Source organism: Populus alba, chromosome 16, assembly GCF_005239225.2.
Source record: "Populus alba chromosome 16, ASM523922v2, whole genome shotgun sequence".
NCBI lineage: Eukaryota > Viridiplantae > Streptophyta > Magnoliopsida > Malpighiales > Salicaceae > Populus > Populus alba.
This window is the reverse complement of record NC_133299.1, coordinates 3,752,279-3,772,981: the sequence shown is the minus strand read 5'-3', so window position 1 is coordinate 3,772,981 and position 20,703 is coordinate 3,752,279. Positions and strand designations below refer to the sequence as shown.

The following is a 20,703-nucleotide window of genomic DNA, read 5'->3' as shown; positions in this document are numbered from 1 at the left end:
AGCTAGTCAGTCTATAAATTGACTATATTTTAATTTATCTCCAATTATCTATCTTATTTTCTAACAAGTTCAATTCTTTCTATTTACTCATGCAACATTGAACTCTCAGACGACAAACAATACCTAGAATGAGCCCGTAAATGGAAGTCTCACGTCATTAAATAAATAAAATAACACCAAAACGAAAACAGAAGCATCCGATATTGAAGAACAAACATAATCAATAGCTATCAAACTCAACCCAAACCCTATTATTTACAAGATCCCACATCGTATAATGCCTCTTCAGCTGTGTATGGCATCGGATCCACATTGTACAGGAAAGAACTCACAGTTGCAGAAATTTTAGCAATTCAAACACATTAATTTCATTCACTGCTCCATAATGATCTTCCCGGTAGCATGACCATCGATACTAATAGCCCAAGCATCTTCAGCCCTGCTTAATGGATGCTCTGAGTCGATCACTGTTTTAAGCTTCCCTTCCTTTACCAGATTAACAAGATAATTCAGGTTCTCACCCTTAGGAGTCATAAACAGAGGCACCAGCTGCTTCTTGGAGAAGGTAAGTTCCTTAAAAGCAAAAGTCATGATGGCACTGGGGCCAGGAGTGATGTCTATAACCTTCCCATTTTCACTCAGATTTGGCTCAAAAGTGCTCCAAGGAACGCCAGCAGTGCAGTGGATCACAGCATCATATTTCTTACCAGATGGGCTCTTCAGAGCTGCTCCTTCTGGGGTTTTGTAATCCAGAACCTCATCAGCACCTAAGCTCTTCACAAATTCGATGTTACGAGCCCCACAAGTGGCAGTCACATGAGTGTTTCCAAGCTTTGCAAGCTGAACTGCATAGTGACCTACACCACCTGAGGCAGCAGTGATCAGAATATTTTTCCGGTTACCACTTCCATCAAGCTTGACCCCAGCAGATTGAGTGAGAGCCTGGTGAGCTGTGAGCCCAGCAACAGGCAAGCCTGCACCTTCAGCTGCTGAAACTTCAGGTGGCCTTGCAACTGACAAGCTCTTCTTAGCCACTACAAATTCAGCTAGTCCACCTCCACTCTGTTGTTTGTAGAACACACAACAATTAATCAAAGAAACAGAACAAAACAAAATTCAGAGACCAATGGTAAAATTCCTCCTCACACATAAGATTGTCAAATGCTATAATGCACTATTCATATGTTTGCAACCAGGTAGATAGCATGTGCCAAGTCCCAGGTCCATACTCCTATGTAACACTTAATGGTATACAAGATCCATGAGCAAGGCACTAAGCAAACTAACCTCTATAATGCGCCTCAAGTTGGCAATATTACAAGCTAGTAAGAAAAATTCATAAGCATCAAAAGCTTTGACCTGTTTGCCTTCCAAAAAAAGTAGCTACAATGATGACAATAAGGTATCGCTTTCGTGTTTCATTGAAGCTGATCAAATGTCCAAAATAGAGTTATCAGATTCTACTTTTCAGGGGAAACTAAGTTGTCCATGGAGAAAAGAAACAAGTAGTCCTTGATAAAAGTTGTATTTCGCCGGTCACTTTCATGGAACATATTGAGGGCATGAAGGTTGGCTGTTCATGTGATAGACAGATTTAGATACAAGTTACTCACACACTTGTTATTGACTCGTGCCTTTTTCAATACCTGGAAACAATTCTCTACTTGTGCTTTATCTAATATGATGTACGCAACAATTTAATTATACTCTTCTAACCACCCCCAACCCCTTTCATTACGCATTTTTTAAATAACCAGAGATTGAAAGAATGTTAACCACATGGATTACAAGCTATGTCATTTGAAAAACAGAAAGGGTGCTGGAAATAAGTTAGAAAGTCGACAAAGAGCCAAAAAGTAAAAACGTGATGTGTGTATGTGTGAATGCGTGCTTGGCAAACACACAGTCAGCATGAGATTGATAAGGAACCACATGGATTAAGTAACTTGTTTTTTGTAAAAATTGTAGATCTTTGTTGACAAATGAGGAAATTCGTTGAACATAGAAAATGGTGTAAGTCCTAGAGCAGTGACTGCAACAATCATCTAATCTTAACAAGGAACCCCTCTTTTTAAGCTTTTACATTGCTCGAACCAGATCAAGTAAGGAACCCACAAGCCATCGGAACTGAAAGAGCAACTATGGAAAGGAAACCTTCTGCCAAACAACACCCAAACACAAATTCCCAAAACTTTGACATAACCTCATCACTTTACAAAATGATATGATAAAAATTATTTTTGACTTCATCACTTTATAAAATGACATAATAAAAATTCATTCGAGTTGGTTACTCTATAAACTAGCCATATTTTAATTTATCTCTAATTATCTATTTTGTTTTCTCATGATGATATAAAAAAAGAGGTATAAGTAGATATCAAGTTCAATCTGCCATGCAATTATAAGACTCAACCCTGTTATAATAACATCTTGAGTCGAATCCTACAATCATGCGACTTAACCCTCCAATCAAGTATACCAAACCAAATCCTGCAATCAAAATGGTTTTTCTTACTTTTTTATGAGGATAGGTCACCTCTCAACTTGATCCTTTTAAATTTAGGGTCATCTTTTTATACAATCATTTTTATTTTCATTCTATAATTATTGCACACAAAACTTTAAAATACAAAAATATTTTTCTTTTCTTGCATTATTTTTCTTTTCTTCGCAAACTTACTAAACAAGCTAAAGAAAAATGAGTTCTCCAATGTCTTCATGCTATGAGTATTATAAAAAAGAGTTAGTTGCCATAAAAAAAATATAAATTTTGAGTATTTTTTACCCTTATTTTTCCAATATATCTTCAAGTTAAAAAATTACAAAACTTCCGTGAAAATACCTTTTCAATGCAATTTGATCAATTTTTCAACATCACAGTCATTTCATATTTTTGTAGCACATTAGTTTATTTTTTATATCAATCTTTTAAACAAAATAAAATTAAAAAAAATAAGTGAGTGGAAAATGAATGATAAAAATAAATAAATATATCAAAATAAAATGAGTGAAAAAAATATTAAGTAAGCAGGGAAAAAAGGGAGAAGAAAAAATCATTGGCAAGCATATAATCCAAGTAATAAATGCCCAAGTTTCTTTCGTGTCTCAATTCAAGTAATAAATGCCCAAGTTTCTTTTGGGTCCCAATTCCAATATGATCCCCATGCTTCATTAGCCCAGACTGCTCCTGAAAAAATACCTATGGTTTAAAAAGAAACCCTATACTAAGAATACGAAAACCCCAATGATCTAATTGTTGAATCAATTGAAACCTGTAATAATTCCTAGAAGAAGGAAAAAAAGTATTTTTAAAAATACTTTTTTTTTGATCATGTATTGGATCTCATCAACGGGAAATGAATCATTTAATAAATTATTGTTTTTACCAACAATTCTTATGACTTTTCGAAATGTAATTACTAGAAGTTCTACTGATAATAATGATCCATATAAAAGAGTTGCATAACTGATACCATCATACCTATGTGCATTATTAACAAAGGATTGGAGAGCTAGTACTAAGATTTTAGATTAATGCATGTTAGTTAAATACCCCAAGTAGCAAAGCCTTGGGTTAAAAAAGTACAATTGAAATGACCAAAAAAGATATATGAGTTAATATATGTTCTAATGTCAAAAATATCATAAAAAGAGGGAATAATTTAATTATCTATAATTCTACATATGAAATTAAATTCATTATAGAATTTATTCTATCTTTTTAATAAGATAATTTAAAAATATTATGCCACCACTCAGACTTGAATTGAAATGCTCTTAGCATTGCTTTCTAAAAGCAGCATGTTATAAATTTCACCATGACGACTTGCTCAAAATTATAATAACCCTTTTTTATTTAATTGTCGAGCTTGAAGGAGTTAATTCAATGTAATATTTTTTTAGGAACATTCAAATTAATGAAAAAAAAAATATTTTTTTAATTTCAACATTCAATTCAAGAGATTTTTGGAACTATTTTATTGTATTAGTCCTTAGGGTTTCGTTATGTAGAAAATTTATGTTAAGGTTTAGCAACCCCATTAAGTATTGAGTTATAGACATATAATATAATAAAAAAAGTTTCGAGTTCTATCCTGAACTTTAAAATTCTTTAAAATTAAAAATTAAAAACTCTTATCTAATTTAATGTACATACTTTATATTATCCAGCCTAGACATATGATCTAAACTAGATTAGTCAAAATTTACACATTTTTATATACCTAATACTTCTTTTAATTGGATTGAAAGCATCAAAGGTTTTATTTTCTATAGTGATTAAAAATAAAAATTGTCAAGACATTGATAAAATAAGTTAAACTTAACTCATTTTTTTTATTGACTAATTCTTTAAAAATTAAAAGAGAAAAGAGTTAATGAATCATAAACAAGAAAGAATTCATTTTTAATTAAAAAATAATAATTTTTTTTATGGGATATACATATTAATGTTTACGGATTAGATCTTTCATTACACTTCCAGTCCCTATGTTAATAAGAATGGGATTGCTACTTTTTTTCAGTGTTAAAAAAAAAAAAAAAACTTTACTATATATGAGTTTTTTCGAGTGTTTTATTATTAAGTATAGTTATGGTTTTTTTTGACCGATATGTTTATTAAACAAATAAATAGTAGTTCCATTTATCAATATGTTCCATTTATCAATATGTATGGTCTTTGACATCAACAATGATTTTTCCTTATAGTTCGGGCACTTGATTGACTCATTTATTTCTATTTTGTTAATATTAGTTACTACGGTTGGAATTTTGGTTCTTGTTTATAGTGACAGTTATATGTCTCATGATCAAGGCTATTTGAGATTTTCTTTTTGTTTATATGAGTTTTTTCAATACTTCAATGCTGGGATTAGTTACCAGTTCGAATTTAATCCAAATTTATATCTTTTGGATTTGGTTGAATGTGCTCTTACCTATTAATAGGTTTTTGGTTCACACGACCTATTGTGTCCAATGCTTGTCTAAAAAGCATTCGTAACTAATCGTGTAGGCGATTTTGGTTTATTATTTAGGAATTTTAGGTCTTTATTGATAACAGGCAGTTTCGAATTTCAGGATTTGTTTGAAATATTCAATAACTTGATTTATAATAATGATAATGAGGTTCATTTTTTATTTGTTACCTTGTGCGCTTTCCTATTATTTTCCGGTGCAATTGCTAAATCGGCGCAATTCCCCCTTCATGTGTGGTTACCGGATGCCATGGAAGGACCTACCCCTATTTCGGCTCTAATACATGCTGCTACCATGGTAGCAGCGGGAATTTTTCTTGATAGCTCGAGTTTTTTCCTTTTTTTTCGTAGTTATACCTTACATAATGAAGCTAATAGCTTTGATAGGTATAATAACAGTACTATTAGGAGCTACTTTAGCTTTTGCTCAAAAAGATATTAAGAGAGGTTTAGCTTATTCTACAATGTCTCAATTGGGTTATACGATGTTAGCTTTTAGGTATGGGCTCCTATCGAGCCGCTTTATTTCATTTGATTACTCATGCTTATTCGAAAGCATTGTTGTTTTTAGAAATCTGGATCCATTATTCATTCAATGGAAGGTATTGTTGGCTATTCTCCGGATAAGAGTCAAATATGGTTCTTATGGGTGGTTTAACAAAACATGTTCCAATTAACAAAATTTGCTTTTTTATTAGGAACCCTTTCTCTTTGTGGTATTCCACCTCTCGCCTTGTTTTTGGTCCAAAGATGAAATTCTTAATGATAGTTGGTCGTATTCACCTATTTTCGCAATAATAGCTTTTTCCACAGCAGGATTAACTGCATTTTATATGTTTTCGGGTTTATTTACTTACTTTTGAAGGGCATTTAAATATTTATTTTCAAAATTATAGTGGTAAAAAAAAAAAAAAAACAGCGCATTCTATTCAATATCTTTATGGGGTAAACAGGATTAAAATGTTTAAAAAAATGCGTTTATTACCTTTATTAACAATAAATAATAAAAATAATAATGAAAGAGCTTCATTTTTTTTGGAAGAAAATATACCAATGGTACTGTAAGAAAGATGACGTGTCCTTTTATTACTATTAATCATTTTGGTATTAATTTTTTTTTTCCTATCCCCAGGAATCAAAATAATACTATATTATTTTCTGATGCTTGTTTTGGTACTATTTACCTTGTTTATTGGAGCTATAGGAATACCTTTCAATCAATTCAATAAAGAAGAAATGAATTGGATATATTATCCAAACTGTTAATTTTAAGTCATTACAATCAAAATCAAAATGAGTCTGTAGATTGGTATGAATTTGTAACAAATTCAACTTTTTCAGTTAGTATAGCTTCTTTTGGGATATTTATAGCGTCTTTTTTTATATAAGCCGATTTATTCATCCTTACAAAATTTGAAATTCCTTAATTTGGTTGCTAAAAAAGGTCCTAAGAGAATTCTTTGGGACAAAATAAATAAATGTGATATATGATTGGTCCTATAATCGTGGTTACATAGATGTTTTTATACAATATCTTTAACAGAAGGCATAAGAAGATTGGCGGAATTAACTTCTTTTTTTGATAGACGAGTAATTGATGGAATTACCAATGGAGTTGGCTTCACGAGTTTCTTTACAGGAGAAGGCATGAAATATATAGGAGGTGATCACTTCTCTTTGTATTTCTTATTATATTTATTTTATGTATTGATCTTTATATATATGTGTGGGGGGGGGGGGGGAGACTATAGTGAATAGCAAAAAAGGATAAATAAAGGGACTAAAGTTGGCCATAAGACTTTCAACCCATCATCTGATCTAGAAATCCTTATACATATTTCAAAATTTTATATGAAAAGGGCGAGCACACATATAAACAAATAATAAATAAATAAAGAATAGGACACACATCCCAAAAAAAGGCATGAATCAGGAAAAAAAATGGAAAGGAAAAGGAAGAGAAGAGATCAAAGAGAATGAGATAAAAATAAGAAGAATATGAAAGGAAAGGGGAAAAAAAATAACCCTACCTTTTCTTTTAATAGCTAGCCTTTTTTTTTCCCCACACCAATTATGGCTAACCATCAACACACAACCATACACAAGCACCCAAAACTTCCATCATCAACCACCACATTCTCTAACTAAAATAATGCACAAAACCCGAAACACCATCACAACGAACTTATTTATCAGTTTCTCCTTAACCAACCGCCACCATCACCAATTATCAATTATTTGACCTTGTCATTGCCATTACCTAAACCCTCAAATTGTCAAAATAACAAACATAGCCCAAAACATCCATAAATCATTGTCCTTTCTCTAACCAAACTAGTTCAACCCTTAAACCCTTCTTGAACTAACCTCCACCTAAACCATACCACCAAACAAACATGAACCATACCACCAACGCTAATAGTAAAAACCTAGAAAAATAAAAATATACACTAACATCCTACACCGTCTTAAAATTGTAGTTTTAATAGGAACCCCAAAACCCCTTCTATTAGCTAGAGGCGAGAACCACTAATTGTAGTAATAGTAGGAAAGGAGCTTGAAAGTCTTCTTGTTTCTACCTTTTTTTAAGTTTAGCATTGAGACGTGAAGTACACGTGTCACCGTCTCAAACGTGTGTTTAATGTAGTAGGTGGCTTAATTCTCTCTCGTGTTATTATTATCACAGCATATTCTAGTAACTTCCAAGGTTAATCTCGAGCCTTGATTTAATTTATAATGTCTTTAAGTGCTTTGACCTATATTGTTCATATATTTGATTTGAAGTGTTAGGGTTAGAGTCATTGCATAATCACCTTTAAGGGTATGATGTTGTTGGAAAGAAAAATATTGACAAGATATAAAGTCAATAATTAGTACCCCATGAGTGGTTAGGATAATAGGAATTTAGAAATTGATATAATGATTTATTTGAGACATAGAAATTTGTTCTCATTGTTTTTACACTAAAAAATTGATGCTTTTATGTATTTTTTTTAATAATTCATGTATAACGTGTATAATAAAATAAATCTTGGAAGGTGGTGATTGATGATGACAATTGGATGTATCTATTTGTGATTTATTTGTTTAATTTCTCATGTTTGCATCATTAAGTCTTGAGGCCACCATATTTTCTTAGATCGAGATTTTTTATTTTTTTATATGTTTTTGCATTATTCATCTTTTTATCCAAAAATCAACTGGAATAGTCCCACGACCATGATTAACCCTATACCTCAATGTTGCATAGAGGATAATAAAATTGACTAATGTATGGACACTATTTTAACTTTTTTTAAAAAAAATTATTATTAAATGTGTGAATCTGGACTTGAGGATTCAAGGGTACCCCTCAATACTTTTTCGCTTGATATTTTTATCAATCCTTCCAATCTATTGCATCTTTAAGCACGGTAGCCGGCATCATCGTATAATCTTTTTTTTAAATAAATTAAATTGTATAAATATTATTCGGATGTCTACATTATTGTATCATTTTACATTTGAGAGTATTCAATATAGGTGCTATGATCTTTTGTTTATTTTTATTTTTTTGGCTTTTGTTCTTTATTTTTTTTTTTGCTTTTGTTTAACACTTCCTTTTGCATGAGTATGAATTTAGGTTAGGATGACGCAACCCACATAAACCATCTCGAGAGCATATGCATAGGCTTTTAACTCATTGTTGATCGTCATAAAATGAAATAGGTAAGTTCAATAATCATTAATCTTTCAGGTTCAAGCCTATTTTTTTTATATAAATGTGAAGATTAGTTATTCTAACATTCCAAGGTTCTCAAATAACTTTTCTTTTAGTTTGAATTTAATTTTTTACCCACAATAATAACACACATTATTTTAAGCAACCATAACATCAATAACACAACTTAACACCTTTTATCTTTTAAAAACAAATACAAAACAAACTTATCTTTAGATATGCATACTTTAAGGTGATTTTATTTTTTTTTCATTGGTATCAAACTCATCTCTTACCTAAAATTCTCTATAAGTCCAATTTGAAGTTTTCTAGTTACTTTTTATTTAAAACTAACGTGTTTTTTTATATAAGTTGTAATTTAAAAAAACAATGAAGGAAAAATGTACAAAAGATATGAGCGGGCATACCTCTAGAAGTACAAAGACCCGTCTACCCAAAATTAGATTAAACCTTAGGCAACAAGTACAAAATTAAATAAGAAAGATTAAAAAAACCAAAGAAAAGATAAAAAGATCCCAAGACCTAGACTGCAATGCAACAACGGTTAGGCACCCAATCAACCAGTTACTAAAAACCCTAAAATCAATTTATGGTTGTATAAGCAAAAACCAGAAAACAAAAAAAAAAAAACCACAAACTAGATCGACTGACTATTTAGAAGAGATGGGTAACCGATCAACCAGTTCTATAAAAGAGTAAGTAACTATTGAACTAAAACTTAAAGGACACCAAAGAGAGGAACCGGTTGTTTCAAACTTACCAAAAGAGTAGAACAGAATCTAAGAACTTATAAAAAGACACCAAGAGCGATGGTACCATGATACTGGAAGGTGCTATATGGGACCTAAGGGCAGCTGGGATCTAATATCGTTGGTGTAAGCTCAATCAAACCTAGACTAGATGAGCTTACAAAATATTTTTTTACTAAACATTTATAGTAAGGTTGATGAGTCTAGTGGAAGATCCAATTATTCCTTTCATACTATATGACATAAATTGTGGCTAAGAGGACTAACTGAGCAAGCAGAAGAGTGAAATTCAGGTGATTTAGTCGGGAGGTGATGAATCTGATATGCATGCTGAGTCTTGTATATGGGTTTATGTGAAGCCAACCTAAAAAGCAAGCCATGGTACAAAAAAAAATATTTTGGGATATGACCTGGAAACTTAGAGAAGGTGTATGCATAGAGTTTATGGTTTTTTGAATCTCTAATGCCCTTCTAAACAGAGTCAATAGTAAACCTTTATGAATAAATAATTGCCCTTTCAGACATAATGTGATCTAGAACATCAATCCGAGGATGGAAATGAATTGAGTTCTAAAAAGGCTGAAGGATGAAGATTGTGATGACTCATGGGAAAAGCCAAGCTCTATCTAAAATAATATTAAGACCTTCGCATTCCACTATTAGCTAATCTAGAAAGCCCAACAAAGGCATCCAAAGCTCCTCATAAAATACCCACCAAGTCTATATCAGCATGACATGATACCATAAAATCATTAGCAAAACAATCATAGGTGATAAAGTTCTATATACATTTCCAGTTAAACCAAAACTTGAGGTCTTGAGTGGCTTTTCTAATAATTCCTCTTAAGCTTTCCATAACTAGTACAAAAAGATAGGAAGAAAAAAAAGGTCACCTTGCTAAAAGCCTTTAAAGATAGAAAAAACTCATATAGTTCATTAAATGTAATGGAAATTGTAGCTAAAGAGGGACAAACTTGGATCCATCTAACCATGCAATTTAGAATACTAATAGCTCTAAGTCCTATAAGGATGAAATGCCAACTAATTATGTCAAAAGCCTTTATAAGATCCATTTTTATAGCATATCTAGTTGGGCCACTATCCAGGTGATAATTATCCATGAGCTTCTTAGTCAACAAAATAGAATCTGAAATATGACTTTCCATAATAAAAGCATATTGAGAAAGGCCAATCATATCAGATAACATTTGCTTTAATTTGCTCATGATGATCTTAAAGATACACTTATACATAACATTACAATAAGATATAGGTCTAAAGTCATTCATACTATTTGGGTTCTCAACCTTAGGCACTAAAGCAATTCTAATAGCATTTTTACACCTGAAAAGAGTGCAATGATCAAAGAAATACTAGATTGAAGCTATGAGATCCACCCTAATAATAGCCCAACTTTTTTGAAGAACAAATAGGTAAAACCATTTGGCCAAAGTGTGTCATCCGGTATGGAGAACAAGGCTAACTTAATTTCCTCATCTGTAAAATCCATCTCTAAGATAGGCAACAAGGCATTTGAGATTGTAGATGAATAATACCTAGAGACATCCATATCATGTGAGAATGTAGGGGCAGCTAGGAGGTTCTGAAAGTAATAAACTGTTAATTGACCAAGACCCTACTGATTATAAACCTTAATCCTTGCCTCATTAGTTAACTTATAAATCATATTCCTAACCTATTTATGGATTAGATATCTATGGAAGAACTTAGTATTCCTATTACCAAGCTAAAGCCACTGATCTTTAGGCCATTATTTGTAAAAGGCCTCCTCATCCTAGCATAACTGAAGGTATATTCTAACAAGATCTCTTTCAGCAATAAGAAGCTTCTCGGAAGTGTTTTATAAAGCAAAACCTTTTTATTGCATTGGTTCTTTGCCTTAGTCACCCTACTATATATATGACTAGTATGATGACAATGCAAGGTCTTAAGCTTAGGCTTTAGTAAGCGAGGCTTGGAAGTGAATATGTAAATAGGGTTGCCACTAACCTTTGATTGCCAAACCAATCCTACCATATCCAAAAAAGTAAGCATTCAGCCAAGAGAAAAAAAAGAGAGAGAAAGGTTAACAAAAATCCAATCTAATTTCTTCAAAATAACATCCCTTTCTTATTGACCATTATACCATAAGAACTTCGACTTGTATAAGGTACCTATACTAGCTCCAAATCATGGATACAACAACACAAATTATATATATATATATATAATATATATATATATATATATATATATATATATATATATATAATGTTATAACAAGTTATATCTTCGTCTGATTTATTAGCAGATCTCAAAATGGCACTAAAACCCCCTATCAAAACCCATAGTATGGAAGAAGAAAAAAACTGAGTTTGTTGATGAACATAATCCCATGGAAGCCTACATCTGGTAGGTGTATTTAAGACATAAATAAAAGTCACACTAAAAGAAATATTAAAAAGGAGAATAATAACATCACAGGTAACCCACTGCTCAGTAGTATACATACAAGAAAGACTATATCGAAAAAGATCCCAACCCACTAGAATACGACATCTAGAGTCATCACTAACATTAGAAAGAAAAGTCCAAGAAGATAGTGCAAGACCCAATTTAACTACACCCATATTAGCCATAGCAATCTTAGTCTCTAATGGTCCAATAATACCAAGATTATACTTAAAAGTCTAGTTTTTAACTTTTTTTAGGGCCTATTAAGTCTCCATATATTCCAACTTCCTATATTAAACATAGATATAAAGAAAGGATAAACAAAACAAAAGGGAACTCATTAGGCCATAAAGCCATTTCCTCACTTTCCCCTTCCCTTTACCCCAAGTTTAAGGACCAATGTCAGTACTTGAGAGAGCAACATAAGGGGTTTTAGTAGTAAAGACTACTTGAGATCCTTTTGGTTTGGGCAATGAGCTTGGCAAGAGAGTTGTTTTGCTTTCAAGACACGGGACACTCTTCATCAAAGTTGTTTAATCTTCTTTAATATGAAGAATATCATTTTCTGAATCAAAATCGGGTCTAACAGTATCACCTAAAGTGGTTCATCTATAGCAAGAGGCGAAGCAATTGGATTAGCAGCCTATAGAGTGGTCAATAGAGGAAACCAATTAACCAATTCCTGTAATTTTTTATATGGCTGACCAATTAAAAAAGCATTGGCTATTAAAGATGGAAAAGGGTAAAACCGATCGACTATCTAATACTAAACCAATCGACCAGTTTTCTTGACAGAGGCAACATTTTCAACTATAGTGGTAATATGTAAGCTACATACCAGTAAGGCATCACCCACACCCTGGATCTGTAACACATAGTTAGCTAGTAAAGATGGGGCCTCAATTACTTTCCCTTTACCCTCATCACTTGCTGGCTATGCAACTAAAACTGAACAAACATGGCCAAACAAACTACACTTCTCATATTGTTTTGATTTCCACTCATACTCAACCTTAATTGAAATTGACTCCTCATATAGGGGGTTCTCAATCTCATATTAGTTTATGAAAAGGAGCAATGCATCAAACTCTATATAAACTATCACATATTCCAAGCGAGTGTTGTTGTATGTTTGTTCATCACAAGAAAATGACTTGCCTACCATGTTATTCGTCAAGCTCAAGCCCGTCTTGGACCATAAAGGAAAAGGCAAGTGATTAGTACTTAAAAGTGCATTTTTATCAAGGTTTTATATCATCATTTTACACTTGAAGTATCAATAACTCTTTAATGAAAGCATGCTTTATAATAACAAGTCTAATACTATAAGATACATTTAATTTATGGTAAATCTTCATCTTAAATGCAGGCCTATCACATAAATCAAAGGATTGATTAATGAGTTTAACTACTGAAATTTAAAAGACAAAGAGAGGGCCAAACTTAGAAAAGAGATGCTGGTTCAGTCCAAACTAAAACATTGTTCGGTCATTGGGTCATATCTGAAACTGTAGATCTTATATTTAGGTTTACTTTATATAAATGGAAAGCTAAGACATAGGCCTAAAACTTTCATGGGAGTCCAAGATTTAAAAAGGTCATTTTCAAGTTCAAATTGTAGCAATAACAGAAAAGTCTGAATTTGTCCTACAACCCAGACATTGTTCAGTGTTCAGCCCATATCTTGAGTTCTAGAAGTTCAAATGACCTCAATTGTTTTTTGCTGGAAAGCTAAGATAATTTTCTAGAACTTTCATGAGTTAAGTCTGTTCAAATTCTGACATTATCAATGACATTTTATTCAGACAATAAGATAATGATTGTCACCAAGTCAAGATGTGGTCTCCCACTCAACAATTAGTCATCAAATCAATAGTCCAAATTTTGGCCTATAAAAGGAGGCATTTGCCATGCATTTAGGCATCTTAGTTGTTCAGATCAAGATCATGCTTTTTATTTCTTTCTTTATATTTTTGTAATGTTTAAGTTTTATTTCATGTTATATTTTCCTTAATTTCTTGTTTATGCTTTTCATTTCATTTACTATATTTATGTTATTATGTTGTTTATTTATGTTTCTCTTCTTCATTATGTTTAGCTAAGTTTATTATGTCAAGGTGAAAAGGTTTCACTAATGGTGTTAGAAAAAGTATAATATAAACTCAACATGGACTTCAATGTTTATATCCAATAAAGTTTGTTATTAACATGTCTTATCTTTTTATCTTATTAATTCTTAATACCGTGCTTGTTAAATGGTTAATCTAGATTTGTGTTGTATAACACTTGTTACAACAAATGCTTGACACTTTTAGCTATGAAATGAACTTGATTTGTTATTAACATCAGTTAACATCATGAATTTCTGATAATATTTAAAAATATGGTGTTACTAAAATAAGATAATTAATATGATCATGTTAAAAATTTAAAATGAACTATTAAGAATAAATCATCCGATTGAAAACTCCTTTGTGTGTGATTTTCAGTTGATTAATAAAAAGAGTTTATACTATACTTATTTCTAATACTATTAGTAGATCCTTTAACCCTGACAATTGTTTTATCATTGTTTAATCCTTACATCAATATCCCATAAAATTCTCATAAACTTTTTTTATTATTATTATTATTATTATATATATATATATATTATTTATAATTTATATAGTTCACCTTCCTATGGTTTGACCTCGGTCTTGCCGGGTTATTTATTACTTCGACATTCCTACATTTAAGATAAGATATTAATCTTTTGGTCGTATCAGCAAGCCATGAAGCATATTCAAACTAGTATTTTCAAGATCTTATGTTTATCAAAAATAAAATGAGGGTGCCATTATTGGAGAATAATGGTTTTGCCACCAAACATTCAAATGTCGTTCTCAAGTACTACCTGTATCTTTATCTTTATCTTGAAACAAAAAATCATGAACTCAATTCTTCATACCACAATTCTTTAATACTCTGTTAGCGATAATGTTAACAATAGTGTATGGCATTTTAAATCCAGGGAAGAAACCAATCATGCATCGGTTTCATTGCTGAGCAATTCTATTAGTATCTCCTTAAAGATCTTTAGACAGGTTCCAATATGCTATCTAGATATAAGGTCAAGGGTAAAGCGAGTACTAGCACCAATGAATAACTCTCTCAGCCAAGTCTAAAGAAGAGGTTTATTTTTGTGTTGGTGGCGTTGGTGGTGGTATGTTTGGTATTTGTGGTTATGGTTGTGTTAGGGTACTGCGATGATTTAGGGGCAATCTTGGTGTCTAATTTAGTGGCTATGGTGGTGTGGGAAGGGGTTTGAGGGGTGAACCAGTAAATTGGTTTTTAAGTTTTTTGAATCGATTAACCGGTTTTTAGGTGATTAGTGTGTATGCTTGAACAATAGTTTTAGCAATAATCACAAAATTCTAAGGATGTGCAAATCTAACCTCCACCATTGGGAACAAAAAGGATACCCAGATAAACCTCCCTAGGCAATATGGTGTAGATTTAACAGTGACTAGAAGAGCACCGACCTGACAAATATGACTGCCTTGAAATCAATTTTTCCAATAGAATACCAATAACAATATCTCTCAAACGACAATAGATTATTAAAATTCAATCAGTTAGATTGTATATCCTATCATAGTGTGCAACATATTAAAAAACTAGCCTAATCCAACTGCGGGTCCTATCATAGCGCGCAACATATTAAAAAACTAGCCTAATCCAACAGCATGTGACAGAGTCATCACTCTAGCAGCCTGATTCTCTCTCTAAGATCTCTTTAGGCCTTCTCTATCATCATCCTATCTCTAAATGGAGGAAAAAAAAAAAAGGGACAAAACTAAGTGATAGCCCTCTTTTTTTTTTTTTTTCACCTTTTCATAGTTATAGTTAGTGGAAATGTCCCCTGCAATATTGGACATCAATTCTCTAGACGACAAACTATACCTAGAATTAGCCCATAAGGGTGAGTCTCACGTCATTAAATAAATAAAATAACACCAAAATGAAGACAGAAGCATCTGATATTGAATAACAAACATAATCAATAGTTAATAAACTCAACCCAAACCCTATCATTTAGGGAAACATCCAGTCAAAAGAAATTACTGTGCAAGATCACGCATCATACAATGCCTCATCAGCTGTGTATGCCATCGGATCCACATTGTACAGGAAAGACCTCACAGTTGCAGAAATTTTAGCAATTCAAGCACATTATTTTCATTCACGGCTCCACAATGATCTTCCCAGTAGCATGACCATCGATACTCTTTGCCCAAGCATCTTCAGCCCTGCTTAATGGATGCTTCGAGTCGATGACTGTTTTAAGCTTCCCTTCCTTTACCAGATTAACAAGATAATTCAGGTTCTCACCATTGGGAATCAAAAGCAGCGGCACCAGCTGCTTCTTGGAGAAGGTAAGTTTCTTAAAAGCAAAAGTCATGATGGCACTGGGGCCAGGAGTGATGTCTATAACCTTCCCATTTTCACTCAAATTTGGCTCAAAAGTGCTCCAAGGAACACCAGCAGCGCAGTGGATCACAGAATCATATTTCTTACCAGATGGGCTCTTCAGAGCTGCTCCTTCTGGGGTTTTGTAATCCAGAACCTCATCAGCACCTAAGCTCTTCACAAATTCAATGTTACGAGCCCCACAAGTGGCAGTCACATGAGTGTTTCCAAGCTTTGCAAGCTGAACTGCATAGTGACCTACACCACCTGAGGCAGCAGTGATCAGAATATTTTTCTGGTTACCACTTCCATCAAGCTTGACCCCGGCAGATTGAGTGAGAGCCTGGTGAGCTGTGAGCCCAGCAACAGGCAAGCCTGCACCTTCAGCTGCTGAAACTTCAGGTGGCCTTGCAACTGACAAGCTCTTCTTAGCCACTGCAAATTCAGCTAGTCCACCTCCACTCTGTTGTTTGTAGAACACACAACAATTAATCAAAGAAACAGAACGAAACAAAATTCACAGACCAATGGTAAAATTCCTCCATACACATAAGATTGCCAAATGCTAAAATGCACTTTTCATATGTTTACAACCAAGTAGATAGCATGTGCCAAGTCCCAGGTCCAAACTCCTATGTAATACTTAATGGTATACAAGATCCATGAGCAAGGCATCTAAGCAAACTAACCTCTATAATGTGCCTCAAGTTGGCAAACTACAACTAGTAAAAAATATTTGTAAGCATCAAGGGCTTTGACCCGTTTTCTTTCCAATAAAGGTAGCTACAATGACGACATTAAGGTATCGCTTTTGTGTTTCATTGAAGCTGAGCAAATGTCCAAAACAGAGTTATCTGATTTTACTTTTTAGGGGAGGAAACTAAGTTGCCTATAGAGAAGAGAAACAAGAAGTAGTCCTTGATGAAAGTTGTATTTCACCGTTCACTTTCATGAAAGATATTGAGGGCATGAAGGTTGGCTGTTCACACAATAGACAGATTTAGCTATAAATTATTCACACTTGTTATTGACTCATACCTCTGTCAATACCTGGAAACAATTTTCTACTTGTGCTTTATCTAATATGATGAATGCAACAATTTTATTATCTCACTCTTCCAATCACCCCCAACCCCCTTTCATGTTGATTTTTTAGCTTATAACCAGTCATCCATGTCGTGTAACCTTCAGGCTGTGTTGATGCAACCTGGCTTATTTGATATGACATTATTTAAGGCGCAAGTGAGGGTAAGGTTGACCCCAATTGTGTACATAGCCATTAAACCAAAAAAATATAATCTAGAGGTCGCCTCACCAATGTAAATCATTTGAAAAATTACGAAGATAAGGAAATAAAAAACACCAAAATATTGAATGAGAACTTACAAGGTGGCTTAGAATAGCTACAACTTTGTCACCAGTTTTGAAATTTGTTACTCCTGGTCCAACCTCTACAACCTCTCCTGCCACATCAGTGCCTGTTGCGAAAAAGGTTTCTTCAGTCAAAAAGTGAACGCTGTGTGTGAATGTGTGCTTGGCAAATACACATTATTGCTAAAACTATGAAATTAATATATCAGCATGAGATTGAAAGAATGTTAACCACGTGGATTACAAGCTATCTTTCAGAAAGGTGCTGGAAATAAAGTTTAGATCAGTTGTTTCTCCATTTGTATCTTGTTTTAAAAATTGTAGATCTTTGTTGAGATATGGGGCAATTCATTGAACAGAGAGAATGATGCAAGTCCTCGAGCAGTGACTACAACAACCATCTAATCTTAACAAGGAACCCCTCTTTTTAAGCTTTTACATTGCTTAAACCAGACCAAGTAAAGAACCCACAAGCCATTGGAACTGACAGAGTAACCATGGAAACGAAACCTTCTGCCAAACAGCACCCAAACACAAATTCCCAAAACTTTGACATCACTGAACTGAAGTCAAACGTTTGAAATGGTAAGTAAAGATTATTGCTTTTGCATTGTCATATACCATAAAAAAATGACAAAGGTATGCCAGTTTCCAAGTTCCGCATTCTGAAAGCTAAACAAAGGAACATAAAAGTATCAAATTGGCAACTAATATTTAATATTTAATATTGACAACTAATATTTAATATTTATATGGAAACGATTCTATTGAGAGGGTCCCCAGTAACACCAAGCCCGTTTCCAAAGTTTCTTAGATGCAACACCACACCGTTAGAAACTTAAATCCACATCAAAATAATGAGTAAGCACCTAAAAGAAGAAAATCATGCAATCAACTAACATTACAAAGAACAATTTCCTTGTGGATTAGGCCATATGGCGGAATTTATGTGCAATCAAAAGCCTTAACAAGCAGTAAGATAGTGTCTGAGTCAGATTACATATAAAAATCAAAGTCCACATAAAGAAAGTGGTGAATCACCGGGTATGTAAGGGAATCTCCGAGGGAGTAGGGGGCGCAGCATCCCTTTCTGCATCTTCCAATCGACTGGGTTTAGACTAGTTGCTTCTAACTTGAGCAAAACCTCGTCACTCATGGCACTAGGGACTGGAACCTCAACATGCTGCAACAAGCAAAACTATTTATATAATACCAGTAACTCACAGAAGGTGCATCAATGCCTTTTCGTACTTGTTTAGGATTGCGGTTCAAATTGATTAAAAAAAATTATATTTAAAATTATTTTAATATATTAATATTAAAATATTTTTTAAAAAAATAAAAACAATTATTATAATATATTTTTTAAAGAAATATTTTAAAAACAACCCTTTCACACTTTCAAACCTTTATCTTTCAACTATTTTATCAAAAATTAAAGCAAAACTCACATAACATCTAATCCTCCTCCTCCTCCTCCTCCTCCTCCGCCGCCGCCGCCTCCACCACCGCCACCGCCACCATTATTATTATTATTATTATTTAATTTAGAAACAAAAGGAAATGGGGGAAACAATCTATAATTCATCTCCATGTTTCAACAATTACTAACTAACTAAATGGCCATCAAAGAAAAGAAAAGGGACATATAATTACGATAACAAAATTTGGTTAAAAAAACAATTAACCTTTAAACCAGCGGCGCCTCCTCCATAGCTGCTATACTGAACGGCATGCATCAGCTTCCCTGCCATATCCAATAGAAGCGACGCCGTTGTTATCAGAGAAACAGAAGGGAAAAAAACTGGGCACGTAAAGAAGAGAAGAAAAAAGCAAGTGGAGCGTAATAGGAACTGGCAGGAGAGGAGGTGGTGGCTTTACGGTTAAACTTAAAAGAGAGATAAGAGTGGCCTACTGTGTTACACTTGTCTACCAAACGGGAAAGGACAAACTTTTGGTATCTTTTTTTTGTATTAATGGAAAGGACTAAATACAAGTCGGTTATGCCTCTCCCCCTAGGAATTTATGCCTTGTTTTGCTTGCTGTGAACACAATTTATACCATTTTTTTAAAAGGGAATAATAATAATAATAATAATAATTTAACCTTACATGCATAGTTTCGGACACGGCTTGGTGACCAGCTTGGTCTAAAATTCGGGTTTTAAGTTTTGATTATATTATCTGAATTAATTTTTTTAAAATTAAAATGATATTATTTTAGAAAAAAAAATCAACGGGTTCCAACTGGGTTTTTAACCAGGTCTTGCCGGGCCACACCGGATTTTTTCTTTATTTATTTTTTTTTTCAACCCGGCCTGATTCCAGCCCTAGATTAGTTGGATCCCGAGTCAACCCATCAAGCCAGGCTGGGTTTTAAAACTATGCTTACATGCCTCTAATCTATCTAATTATATAATATTATTTGTTTTTATTTTTATATATTTTACTATCAATTTTGTAATGTAATAGAATTAGCATGTTGTTATTATATGTTAATATTCTCACGCATTGTATGGATTGAATTAAGTTATCTATTAGATTGTTTTGATCAATTATTGATTTTCAAAAATATTTTTTGTATATTTTGTCACATAATTATTTTTTAGTTGCATTAATGATAAATTCTTGTTTTAAATCTTAATCATTTTAACTATTTAAAATTTACGTTTATAGTTGTTGTTTTTTTGTGTTTAAGTTAATTGTAACAGCTATGATGTATTTTCTAATTTTAGATTTTTTTTTTTCTACTTAAACTTCTTAAGTAATATTTCTTGCAGTTTCTATTTGTAATTCTATATCTACAAATTATTGTTGACTAAAATTTTACACATTATTAGTATGCCTAATTTCATAGGTTTTTTTTTTTTTTTGTAATAATGAGTGAATTGTTTTCTTATGGTAATAAGTAAGATGTTTTATTACTTTTTGTATTTTGTATTTTGTTTTATTTATATTATGATTAGTGTGTGCAAGTACAC

At 32.8% G+C, this 20,703-nt stretch overlaps 3 protein-coding genes across 4 annotated transcripts; 1 reads left to right on the top strand and 2 right to left on the bottom strand.

Moving 5' to 3' along the window:
• Positions 1-139: 139 nt before the first annotated feature.
• On the bottom strand, positions 140-1,107 carry LOC140954729 (quinone-oxidoreductase homolog, chloroplastic-like; the record flags this gene model as incomplete). The annotated part of the gene is made up of 1 exon (XM_073405409.1): positions 140-1,107. A coding segment is annotated over one exon (735 nt), but the record flags the coding sequence as incomplete, so codon positions are not given.
• Positions 1,108-2,453: 1,346 nt separating this feature from the next.
• Positions 2,454-5,871, top strand: LOC118050303 (NAD(P)H-quinone oxidoreductase subunit 5, chloroplastic). The gene is given in 9 exon segments (XM_073405408.1): positions 2,454-2,507; positions 4,711-4,833; positions 4,835-4,923; positions 4,925-4,988; positions 4,990-5,289; positions 5,291-5,470; positions 5,472-5,546; positions 5,548-5,709; positions 5,711-5,871. Coding segments are annotated over 9 exon segments (1,176 nt in total). The 3' UTR covers positions 5,840-5,871.
• Positions 5,872-15,904: 10,033 nt separating this feature from the next.
• LOC118050532 (chloroplast envelope quinone oxidoreductase homolog) lies at positions 15,905-19,719 on the bottom strand. 2 transcript variants are annotated; one of them, XM_035060932.2, is made up of 5 exons: positions 19,639-19,719; positions 19,412-19,470; positions 18,765-18,906; positions 17,739-17,830; positions 15,905-16,815 (listed from the first exon to the last, which is right to left on the bottom strand). In XM_035060932.2, the coding sequence occupies exons 2-5, from the start codon at positions 19,460-19,462 to the stop codon at positions 16,126-16,128; spliced, it is 975 nt and encodes a 324-aa protein (XP_034916823.1). In that variant the 5' UTR covers positions 19,463-19,470; positions 19,639-19,719; the 3' UTR covers positions 15,905-16,125. The 2 variants fall into 2 exon arrangements, with proteins under 2 accessions (XP_034916823.1, XP_034916808.1); XM_035060917.2 differs by lacking the exon at positions 19,639-19,719 and having other exon boundaries at positions 19,412-19,632.
• Between the last annotated feature and the right edge of the window lie 984 nt (positions 19,720-20,703).

Bases quoted from the DNA above. Each gene is read 5' to 3' on its own strand.
- LOC118050532 (XM_035060917.2), bottom strand. From the start codon at position 19,477: ATGGCAGGGAAGCTGATGCATGCCGTTCAGTATAGCAGCTATGGAGGA. The intron at 18,907-19,411 runs GTTAATTGTTTT...TGCTTGTTGCAG, and splicing joins GAGGCGCCGCTGGTTTAAAG to CATGTTGAGGTTCCAGTCCC. The intron at 17,831-18,764 runs GTGATTCACCAC...TTTTCGCAACAG, and splicing joins GAGATTCCCTTACATACCCG to GCACTGATGTGGCAGGAGAG.